The 12,457-nt window shown below is 41.9% G+C and overlaps 1 protein-coding gene across 1 annotated transcript in view; it reads right to left on the reverse strand.

Annotated features, from left to right (window-relative positions):
• Nucleotides 1-7,258, reverse strand: part of rapgef5a (Rap guanine nucleotide exchange factor (GEF) 5a) — a 63,194-nt gene extending 55,936 nt beyond the window's left edge. Inside the window, exons 1-3 of the mRNA XM_066715574.1 lie at nt 6,681-7,258; nt 2,286-2,339; nt 1,257-1,363 (exon numbers count right to left, since the gene is read on the reverse strand). Of these exons, the coding sequence (XP_066571671.1) occupies nt 1,257-1,363; nt 2,286-2,339; nt 6,681-6,848 (329 nt within the window). The 5' untranslated portion in view covers nt 6,849-7,258. The remainder of the gene's footprint in view (nt 1-1,256; nt 1,364-2,285; nt 2,340-6,680) is intronic.
• Between the last annotated feature and the right edge of the window lie 5,199 nt (nt 7,259-12,457).

Here is a 12,457-nt window from a genome sequence, read left to right on the forward strand (position 1 = left end):
CTCCAGAGTCAGCCAGATTGAAAACACGCTCCGGTCGCAAAGCACCCCCCTACACAACGCATGGACAATTTGATACGAGCGTCGAGCAAGTGTGAGGATACAAAACCCAGGCAGATGGGGAGGAGAAGCTTCTCGGCACATCGTGTCCTGGTGATAGACAGCCCGCCATGTCTGCCGATGTTAATGGAATAGAGAGTGCAATACTGTGGCGAGAATTAAAATGGTTTCCTCTAGTCCTCTAGCAAAAGCAACATCTTGCAATTCCTCAATAATTAAAGTACAAAATTAAGTATGAACGCGTTTTGTTTGTATGTTTGTTTTTCCAAAGCAGACTTCCAGTTCCAGTTCCAGTTCAAGTCCATTTAATTTTCAGTTTGACAGGTAATCCAGAGAGAAAATTGACAATTGCTCTCTGGGTGTACTTGTTATAACCTGCTGCAGGACTTCGGCACTGAACACTCAATAAAAGGTCAGAAGGCGGTACAGTGTGAACTCATAGAAACCCAGAGGCAGGCCCGAGTGACTCAGTCTGCTGAACGTCACACGTTCAATTTGTGACTAACCTGGCATTTAATAGGGGAGTTTAAACAATAAAACTGAGAACTCATTCTAGGATTAATTTCTTAGTTCTTTAAATGCAGAATTACACTTTAAAAAACCACAGTGGACGGGGAGCAATCATATTCTTTTTCCAGAATAATAGTGAGGGAACTGTGCCTCAATAACAAGCCAGACAAAAAGCAATCCACAGAATAAACCATTAGAGTATGGCATGATTATGCATTTAATGGGACTAACAGGGAAAGGGAAAATGTCATCTGCGCAAGAGAAAGACAACTTAATTGCTCTTGTGTGAGCCTTTCGGTGGAAGCGGAGGATGATGGGAGTCTCATGCAACCTCATGATCGTCGCCAATCGCAACCTCTGTCCCCCAGGTGCTCGTTCGGGCTTAATGAGAAAAGGCCTGACTGATGACTATTAAGGCGATTATGGCCCAGGCCAGATCAAAACCGTGAGCCAGTCGCTAAATTAAAAACAACTCAGTGCTTTACGCCATCTTAGCATTAGGTAGAAGAAAGAGTCTCCATCATGCATTTTAATCGTACTTTATAATTGTCGGATTGGTCAAAGAGCCGACCAGATCTGGGCCAATATTCCCCAAAGCATTTAAACGTATTAATATGCAAATCTATGCGACAACATTTCCCCACCCCATGTGTTACATGTTCTACAACGCCTTAACACAAAATTGTTACCTTATAATCCGTGCCAGGTGTATTTTGTCTTTTGCAGGATACGGGCCGTGAGATAAGAACGCGTTTCTCAGGGCCCTGCCGGCACACGGGAAACTCTCCGAGCAGACCTGAAGGAACCAAGAGAAACCGCCTTTCAGATCCCAATCTCGTGTTTACACTGCAAACAAACTGGAATAATGACTCGTAAGCCTCAGCCATAAACAATAGATATATTATACTGGTAATACATCAGCCTACACTCATTCATCTGGTTTGTGAAGTGAACCCAAACATGCCTTTTTATCTAAATTTTTTGGGAGTGGGGGGACTGGACAATCCACAAGTACACACATATATGTGCGCACACATATATACATAAAGCACTGTTTTTCAGGTTCCCCTATACCTGAAATGTGATCTAGAATTAAAACTACAATAATGAAAGCTCACGGGACTGTAAAGCATGAAGAAGCTGGACTTAGTTGACTACATAAGTGATCTTACATCATCGCCACAGCCTGTCGAAGGCTATATTGGCTTCATCTGAGGCGTTTGGTAGCAAATCAGTGGATGAACACAGTGGAAAAGGACATTTTTCCAAACATAAACAAGAGTTAGACATTGAAAAGGACTGGATTTATAGAATAATGACAAGAATAGTGTTGCACTTCACGTGTATTCAATCAGAGGTGAATATCTGCAGCCTTGAAGTCATTCAATCAGCTGATGGTTAAAGAAAGACAGCACAGATTTAAACTACATCCACCTCATTTATTCTGTACCTTCCTCTATGTTTTTATATTGGTTTCTATACAGACATTTCTGTTTTTCTTTCCTCCTGACAGAGAACTGAAAGTCATTCCCCAAATGAAGCCACTCGTTCCCTCAATGAGTACCATTTGGTTTGTGCGTTTGTTTTGGGTGTCACAGACAAGGCTTGGGTGTCAAAGGCCCGGGAATTTCCATCACCGATGCTCAAAAGCGCAGCAAAGTAAATAAACAGCGAAGTGTCAGCTGCCGGGGTGTGGGGGGGCGCGAGGTCAACATTACCTTCTGCTTGGAGAGGTCTGTGCTGGGGCCAGAAATGGGGTCAGATGCTGTGTGCTGGAGAGACAAAAAAACAACAACATAACCAACTGGTTAGGACCCCAGAAAAGGACCATCAGGAAGACAAATCTGAGCAACTGCTTTTCAAGGCCGGGCATTCAACGGTTACTGCTGTGAAAGCTAAGCAATCCCGTTATGCTAAAGCCCAATAAAACTGCTGAGGAACCTTTAAATTCAGTTATGGCTCTGCAATTTAGTCCACAGAAATGTTTATACAGTAAACAGTTGACATAAGGCCGGTAAAACGTCATACTTGTGTCAGCAGTCCACTGTTTATCTGCACCACCATCAAACGTCATAACCATTGAGGCCTGAACTTAAAGAACTTAAAGGTTGTGGGTTACCTCATGTTGGTCATAAAATGGTAACTAGAACAGATATTTTTAAGCAGTTGAATATACACTTTTTTAATACAGTGTAAAGATGTTTTCATTTAAGGTACTTCTTCTGAAGGGAATTCCGGCATGCCGTCCGCTTCCATAAATCTACACGTTCTTCAACTTATTTCTCTTTTTGCAGAGGATTTTCTAGATTAAGAGCATCTTAAATGAGGCTTAACATGAATCTCTAATATTACCAATAATAAGATATAGGTACAAAACCCAAGGGACTGGTTTTAAAGTTACACACGCCACAATTCCTACACTTCCTGGACACTGCGATGCCCTCCGAGGCAAACACACCCAAAGACACAGTCACACAGTGCATCTACACACCTGCGAAGAGCACAGATTGTTTACACAGCATGTGCCTGATCTGTATTCTCTTTCATACTGGAGCTCAAAAAACACTGGGCGTACAAAATAAAAGGCATGATGTGTCCCAGGGCAAGAGAGGCAGCTCAGACCCATGAAAGAGACTAGGCTGTAGACGACGCTCATTACTAATATCAGCGTTCACTACGGCTTCATCTCGGCCTTGTTAGATCTTGGTGTTCAGTAGATTTTCTCCAAGGGACCCGTCACTGTTTGGGCATTTGTATTCCTCTGTCTGTGGCCGTGAATCTTCCACATTCATCTCCCATAACCCATTTCCTGTGAAAACCACTGTGACTGACCATGGAGTTTATTCAAACTGTATAAACAGCATAATGAGGAAGGAACAAAATGGATACCGCATATTGTACATCCCTGCAAAGAACTGGATATTTACACAACCTTTGGTTCCTTGTAGGCCTAATACTTTAATCGTCACGAAGGGCAAGGTTTGAACATAATTGTGTAGATACTGCGCTGCCTTGAAATGAAGATTGGGCATGTAATGTATAAATAAACAGGCAAAGAAAGCGTGTCATGCACGTCACCGACAAACCCTGTACATTGGCAATCGAGACAAAATGGACGCAATATTCATAATCCATTATGCAAATCTGACGTTTGTGTGCGGTCTCCAGTTGACTGAATCTACTACAGTTATCAATATGGTGACTTTTTTGGGTTTGTGTTTTTTAACACGGTTTTGAACACGAGGAGCGACTGGCAGATGTCAATAATGTTTCTGTAATCAAGACAACATTGTGCAGGCTGGGACAAGTTTACAGACAGTTTGCAAACAGTTCAGCTACCTGCTAAATGACTACAGTACAATCCCAGCTAGATATTGCGTCCCTATTCTCAATGTTTCCCCAAGTAAACGGTCACAGGGAGCACTGGGAACAACAACTGACTGAACAGTCGTTTAGAAAGCGCATTACTGTGAGGGATGTTTAAAACGTCTGACAAGCCACTGCGCTGGAACAAGAACGACAGCATTAACCACTTTAAACTTCAAAGAACAAAAGCTCAGCGCTGATTGGCTTAGAGGAGGTCATTATCTGCCAGAAATGGATTACTCTAAGCTTAAAGTGTTCGGCTCTGCATTGTACTGTCTGCCTGCTCGTTTGATTTTTTTTTTTCCCTTTCTTTCGTGGCTTGCTGTTATTTTTTTATTTTTATAAAGATAAATCTGTCATGGAAATGAATATATTTGACACAGGAATATAAAACAAGCGCAGTTACACTTCAGAACTGTGCAAAACAGACAAATCCTCCCATAACCCGGCACGAGAAAACCGCAGTAGGTTTCATAGTCTCTCACTAAACATTTTTGGCATTTATCTTTTTTTTTTTTTTTTTTAATGAGTTATGGATGATATACAACTCCTACACAGCTTGTATTAAAGAAATCTAGATTGAATTTGTACATGATTAAAAACACAAATGGCCTAGGCACTCACATCAGGTAATCAAGACAGATCTTAATCTAACAGGATTAAATTTCAACAGGATAGCAGTACAACTAAAATCACAGCACACATTGGCAGGCGTCACTAAATGATTCACGTTTTGATCACTACAATCTCATATTAATCATAATATAATGAAGATCAGATACAACTACCAGCTCAAAACATTTGATGGTGAAATAGTGGGTTTACTGGTATCTGCATTGACTATAATCCCTTGTCCTTTGAACTGAATCAGAAGTCTTTCCCCAAAAACATGCATCTTTCTGGATTCGGTTTCTTGGATTCCCCACTGGGGAATTTTGGGGCACGGTGCTCTGGTCTGGTGTGCGCACACTGGAGTGCCTGCAGAATGACTGGAGAGTGTCATTTATTTATGATGAAGCAGAGAATAGCTGAATAATAGAAACTGCCCACTGCAGTGCAAACAGAGTGACTCATAAAACAACAGAGGTGCTTGTAAGTGCAGTGCATGGATGGTTTGCTTCATTCAATATGCACACACAAACATCTGAGCAGAAATGAATGCATTATAGGGAAGGGAAAATCACTGATGTTGATTTAATGGGAGGGACCCACGGCTAAAGCAGTCGGATACCTCTCCAAACACATAATGCCTCTAAAAGCAACTGGCGTACAAATGGTTTAGTTAGATGACCTTCCTAACCATTACATTTTTAAAGGTTACACAGCATAAATATTACACTAGGAATGATTTCCCCACTCCACTGGACACATTGCTTGGGATAACGTGGGTCATTTCAAAGTTTCAGTCACATCACGAACAGAAATCCAACATCGCAAGCAGCCTCTTCCAGTATCATTTTCATCATTCATAATCTATTTATGGGTTGTTATGGATGTGAACTGCCTCCTCGTGTGCTGGAAACATTATTGCAAAGAAATGCATTACTATGGCGATAATGCCACTGTGACAACACTGTCACTACCAACATATTTATACATTTACATTCCTCTAAAAGACACATTCAAAAGGCAGGAACATTACAGAGGATAAATAATATTATAACATTAAAAACTAAACACGCTTAGACACCACTATGTATTCCCATGACTGAAGATGTGTATTTCCATCCAAAAAAACTCTTTCCTGTGGTCTACATCCTCAAGGGTGGCTGGGAGTCTTTTGCACTGTGTGTGTGTGTGTGTGTGTGTGTGTGTGTGTGTGTGTGTGTGTGTGTGTGTGTGTGTGTGTGTGTGTGTGTGTGTGTGTGCTATATAAAGATGCAGCGTCCACTGTTAGTTTGTCTTGCTGTAGTGGTTTGTTTGTGTCGGATCAGTCTCTTTAACTCTTATCAACAGCTGCTCTTTGGACCGGTCACATGAACTGTGTGAAAAGGGCAGTAAAACGGTCTCACATTGGGCACCTTGCTCCAATTTTAATGCACTGCTTCTATGTAATGACAAAATAGTTGTGTGCATTATTGGCCCCACTGTTATATGGAGAGATCCGTCAAATCTTTGCTATAATGCACACAGCAGAGTCCTTTACATAAGACGCCACCCAGTCATAGATAGATAGTCATGTTTTAACACTATTATACTGCAAGTTTTCTGCTTAGAGACACAGACTCCCTTAAGTGTTTGTGGACTATATATTGGAAATGGCATACTGTCTTGCATCTTGATAAGATGTGGGTCTATGCATTTTATATCACCGGTAAAAAAAAAAAAAACTGTAATATTAAGTATATATAGATGCTGTTAGTGTCAGGGCAGTTGCACAGAAACATTCTAAAATACATATATTAAGCTATTATTTATCATTATTATTCATCAAAATACTATTCTATACATTTCTGCAGGCCATCACAATTGCACATGCATGCTTCCTTATTTATGCACCGAGGTCTTCAAATATAGACCCAGATGCGCTTTAGCCGCCACGGAGACCCGTCCGAGCAGGCAGTGTCCAGCCCGCCGGGGGAAGTTGCTGAAGTCGGGCGGCGCGGCTCCTCGGCCGGCTGTGGCACCGCGGTTGCCTTAGATACACAACCCGACCACACAGCCCAGCCGCCGGGAAACCCGCGCCGCGCCGCCCGCTACACCCGCCCGGAGCTGGGAACCGCGCAGCTCACACAATGACTACTCACTGCCTCCACACTTTTCTTCCGCAAATGCAGTCCGTGTTTGAGCAGCGCAGGTAGATCCCTGATCTTCTGCTTCAGCTGGACTTGATCCTTCGCGCTTTTGTTCCACCTCCAGGTAGCCAAGACCCCGGTGTCTTCTGGTCCGCAGGGGCTGTCCTCTGCCTCCTCCATCTCCACACCTCTACGGAGAGCCGCTCTGGAGCCGCATTATGCCCGTGTTTCGTGCCCTCACCATCTGCGGCAGCGACGCGAGTCTGACGGCCGAGCTGCTGCACCACCCAGCGCCTTCCCTCTGCTCTGCATGCTGTTGCGCTGGGATCGGTATATACGGGGGATGAGCTCATCCACAGGTGCAGGAAATCTCGCAGTGCATCACTTCCACCCTTTCCTCTGGAGATTTCCTGACGGTGCGCCGCTCCAGCTCGACCCCTAAAGATTTAATGTTGACCCTTATAGTGCTGCATAGTGCCGGGCTCCTGCACACAGGAGAGCTGATCGTGTGCATGCAAAGCCGGGGCGGAATTGGGGAAAGGCACGGCAGCACCTGCTCTGTCCCAGCCGTGTTGTGGTCAACCCCCCGGAGCGTCAAATCCGACAGGTTAGCCAGGGTAGTGACACCTTTGAACAAAGCACGCATAGGTGTTCCTCTGGCACTTCCTGATTGCATTTCAGGACTGGTTTTCCCGTGGAGGTGCATGGGCTTTACTTGGTCCTTCACCTGTTTACATGTGTGTGCATGTATTATTTAAGACATCAATTGATCAGGATTCAGGATTCTGTAGTTTTGCATTAGGTTGTATTAACAAAACAAAAAAAAGATGACACAAACACATTCGCTTGTTCAAGTCTTTGAAAAAAATCTACATATTGCTCTGTATAATACATTGGGTTTCATATATGTTTTTCTAACTACTAAAATATTACACAATTAAAATCACCAGAGAAATCAAGAACTTGCACAGGGCAGTCTTCTAGCGTCAACACAGATTCACAAACTCTGCTTCAGCTTTACCATTAAAATCTGTTTACAGATCACATTTTATGTGGGGAAAGGTTGTGACTTAAATAAGGAAATGCTGGATTTAGGTTGCAATATTTATTTAATAAATAAATAAAAGTTACACTTGTTATTTTTGTATAACATACCTTGTGCATGTTTGGGGATTACTTTTTAAAGTTTAATCTAAAACAATGTCTTAAGAGCTCAAGTTACAATTGAATATACTGCAATACTTAAAATAGATGTTCTTTGTATATATCTGAAATGATTACTGGATACATTTGCTTATTTATTTATATTTAATGTAACTTTTCTTGTGAGCCTTATATTTTCAAAGTTGTGCAATGCAAGCATGGGTATGACATGATTTATTCATTTTAATTAATCTTAAATAAGCAGAACACATAATTCATTCTGGCTGAACTACAGAATAATCTTGTCATTTCCCTGTAATATCAGTTTCCTTTTTTGTTTGATTATATGATTAACAGCAGTATTCAAATTATATATATATATATACACTCACCTAAAGGATTATTAGGAACACCGGTTCAATTTCTCATTAATGCAATTATCTAACCAACCAATCACATGGCAGTTGCTTCAGTGCATTTAGGGGTGTGGTCCTGGTCAAGACAATCTCCTGAACTCCAAACTGAATGTCTGAATGGGAAAGAAAGGTGATTTAAGCAATTTTGAGCGTGGCATGGTTGTTGGTACCAGACGGGCCGGTCTGAGTATTTCACAATCTGCTCAGTTACTGGGATTTTCATGCACAACCATTTCTAGGGTTTACAAAGAATGGTGTGAAAAGGGAAAAACATCCAGTATGCAGCAGTCCTGTGGGCGGAAATGCCTTGTTGATGCTAGAGGTCAGAGGAGAATGGGCCGACTGATTCAAGCTGACAGAAGAGCAACTTTGACTGAAATAACCACTCGTTACAACCGAGGTATGCAGCAAAGCATTTGTGAAGCCACAACACGTACAACCTTGAGGCGGATGGGCTACAACAGCAGAAGACCCCACCGGGTACCACTCATCTCCACTACAAATAGGAAAAAGAGGCTACAATTTGCACAAGCTCACCAAAACTGGACAGTTGAAGACTGGAAAAATGTTGCCTGGTCTGATGAGTCTCGATTTCTGTTGAGACATTCAGATGGTAGAGTCAGAATTTGGCGTAAACAGAATGAGAACATGGATCCATCATGCCTTGTTACCACTGTGCAGGCTGGTGGTGGTGGTGTAATGGTGTGGGGGATGTTTTCTTGGCACACTTTAGGCCCCTTAGTGCCAATTGGGCATCGTTTAAATGCCACGGTCTACCTGAGCATTGTTTCTGACCATGTCCATCCCTTTATGACCACCATGTACCCATCCTCTGATGGCTACTTCCAGCAGGATAATGCACCATGTCACAAAGGTCGAAATCATTTCAAATTGGTTTCTTGAACATGACAATGAGTTCACTGTACTAAACTGGCCCCCACAGTCACCAGATCTCAACCCAATAGAGCATCTTTGGGATGTGGTGGAACGGGAGCTTCGTGCCCTGGATGTGCATCCCACAAATCTCCATCAACTGCAAGATGATATCCTATCAATATGGGCCAACATTTCTAAAGAATGCTTTCAGCACCTTGTCGAATCAATGCCACGTAGAATTAAGGCAGTTCTGAAGGCGAAAGGGGGTCAAACACAGTATTATTATGGTGTTCCTAATAATCCTTTAGGTGAGTGTATATCTATATCTATATATATACACTCACCTAAAGGATTATTAGGAACACCTGTTCAATTTCTCATTAATGCAATTATCTAACCAACCAATCACATGGCAGTTGCTTCAATGCATTTAGGGGTGTGGTCCTGGTCAAGGTTGTACGTGTTGTGGCTTCACAAATGCTTTGCTGCATACCTCGGTTGTAACGAGTGGTTATTTCAGTCAAAGTTGCTCTTCTATCAGCTTGAATCAGTCGGCCCATTCTCCTCTGACCTCTAGCATCAACAAGGCATTTTCGCCCACAGGACTGCCGCATACTGGATGTTTTTCCCTTTTCACACCATTCTTTGTAAACCCTAGAAATGGTTGTGCGTGAAAATCCCAGTAACTGAGCAGATTGTGAAATACTCAGACCGGCCCGTCTGGCACCAACAACCATGCCACGCTCAAAATTGCTTAAATTGAGATTGTCTTGACCAGGACCACACCCCTAAATGCATTGAAGCAACTGCCATGTGATTGGTTGGTTAGATAATTGCATTAATGAGAAATTGAACAGGTGTTCCTAATAATCCTTTAGGTGAGTGTAATATATATATATATATATATATATATATATATATATATATATATATATATATATATATATATAAATGGAAATATATCACTGATGCTTCTCAAACGTACATTAATTTCTATATTCACGTGATATATATTTTACCAGAATAGAGAAGTGCTAATTTGTAATATATGATATGAGAGTCATTCACTGAAGTGCATCCTGAAACAGAGGAAACTGTAAGATGGTTTACTGAGATTTCCCTGCTATGGAGTTATCACCCCCAAATGATGTAGCTATTATCTTTATTATCTCTCACCATGTCAGCAGAGTCTATTAGCTTCCAGTCTGTAATGGATCCCCTAATAACACAATTGCATCAACGAGGGGATGTGGTTTGACTCGCTGATGGATTAAAGAGTATAAAGTGTGATTATCACTATCAGAGGATGAGGCAAAACCGAGAGAAACTCAAATCAGATAAAATTAGTGTTGAGATCTGCCTTATCAGTCTTCCCTGTGCTTTACTGATATTGTAATTAATGTCTAACAATTTACTTTTAAGAATCTGGACGTTAGAATTGCGTCTTTGTTCTTCAAAGGGTCATTGTGATTTTAATTCAGGAGATGCAATCAAATGTCTGCCTGATATTGTTTACATTAAGGTTTTAGCCAGACAAAGGATATTGTTGTTACATTTTTCATAAATTTATAAGGAAAACAAGTTTACAATGTATTTAAAACCACAGAAACTGAGAAACTATAAGTGATTTCGGAAATGTTTCTCAGTTTTCTGATGTAAGGCTAATTGTTTTAGTCATTTATTCACCGTACATATTCACAAGAAGCAGGTAATGAGACACTGTACACAAAACATCCTTTCCAATAATCTTACGCTGCATTAATTAATTTAAAATCCTCAACTTAATCAAGGTGTGTGTTATATGTTTGTAAATCATAACACAAGGATATAATAATCAAATTGCACAGAACCATCACATCCTGTCGAAGTCATACTGGTATTGACATTGTAACAGTTTTTGCAGGTGGAAAATTACTGACCTGATATCTGGCTGGACCAGTTTGGATATTTGAGCTGATCGGGGGAGGGGTCCGGGGCAGGAAGATGCCCTCAGAATTCATCTTGTACAGCTCTTCACTTTTATTATATAACATACGACACCGTCATATTTCAGTCATTAAATATACATGCCAGGTTTGGATGTTTTGTAGTGCAGTTGCCCCAAGAGCTTTGTACTTTTTTTAGCATGCTTTTACCAAGATTTTCAGTTTGATATCAGTGCCGTTACCACTTTGAGTTTAGATAAGTATAAAAGGCTGGATTGGACCCCCTTCCCGATATATAACTGGGAATCCTCTGAGCATTAATGGAAAATGAAAGTTAAACGCTTACCATTTGTCCCAAAATAGAATAGCCATCTCATAATCACAAAGCTCAAGAGACAGAAGGCAGACATTCATGTTTGCTAGAGGACTCAATGCTGAATTAAACATTAGTTTGTCAGTCATAGATGCATTATTTATCGTGTGTTACACTTTATGCAATACCGCCATTCAGTTCCATATTCTCTGTGAATATCCTGTTGTCCACCACCTGCTTTGCTCAACACGGCACTTTATTTATGCCGGTGAAGAAGAACAGCCCTCAAAAAAGGTGAAACAATGACCCGGCGGCAGTTCAGGATGGGGGGTGTTTAGTCTTTTTCTCTTCACTGTGGCTGTCCAAGGCACCAGGACTACTGAGATGCCCTAAAAGCAGGGTAGAGAAGCCTTAGAAATAGAGAGATGGGCTCAGTTCAGAGTTTAGCTGAGGTGAACTCAATTTATATCGACGATGGAGGATCATTACTCTCCATCTGAACCAGAGGCATTGCACTCAGAACATATTGGCCTTCATTGAAAAGTCCTCCAGCGTTTTGCAGGACTAATAGTGCTTATATAGTGGCAGTACTTCTGTGACACCAATTTAACGTGAAACTTCTTCAGCCTTAATCTGCATCAGTGGCACACTCCCGCATCCGACACGATGCAGTGTCGCTGAATGATTTACAAACACAAGGAAATTCGATAGGAAACCCCATTGTTGGGAGAAACAAAGTGTGTCTCTTTTCTACCAATCTGCATTCTTTAATAGCTTTTGCTTTCCTTGGACGTTCCCTTGATCCCAGGACACAGAGAGAGATGCCTGCAGATTACAGCTGCTTCGGCAGAGGCAGACGTGACGTTGGTGTGATCTCGTGGCGTCTGAGTGGTGTGAGAGAGAAGTATTGGGAAGCATGCTTCGGGGTGTGAAGTTTTCACTGCTCTGTTTCCTCTCGGATAATGTGACCGTCCCCGGGGACCTCCGCCCACCATTGGCAAACAGCAGCCTCAAGGTCACCGCCACTTAATACCGTCACCCCCCCGAGAACAGAAGCCACTTCCGACTTCAGGCAGCTGCAACTCTCTCCAGGGCCGGCCATTGTTTAAGCAGCGA

This window comes from Amia ocellicauda, chromosome 10, assembly GCF_036373705.1.
Source record: "Amia ocellicauda isolate fAmiCal2 chromosome 10, fAmiCal2.hap1, whole genome shotgun sequence".
NCBI lineage: Eukaryota > Metazoa > Chordata > Actinopteri > Amiiformes > Amiidae > Amia > Amia ocellicauda.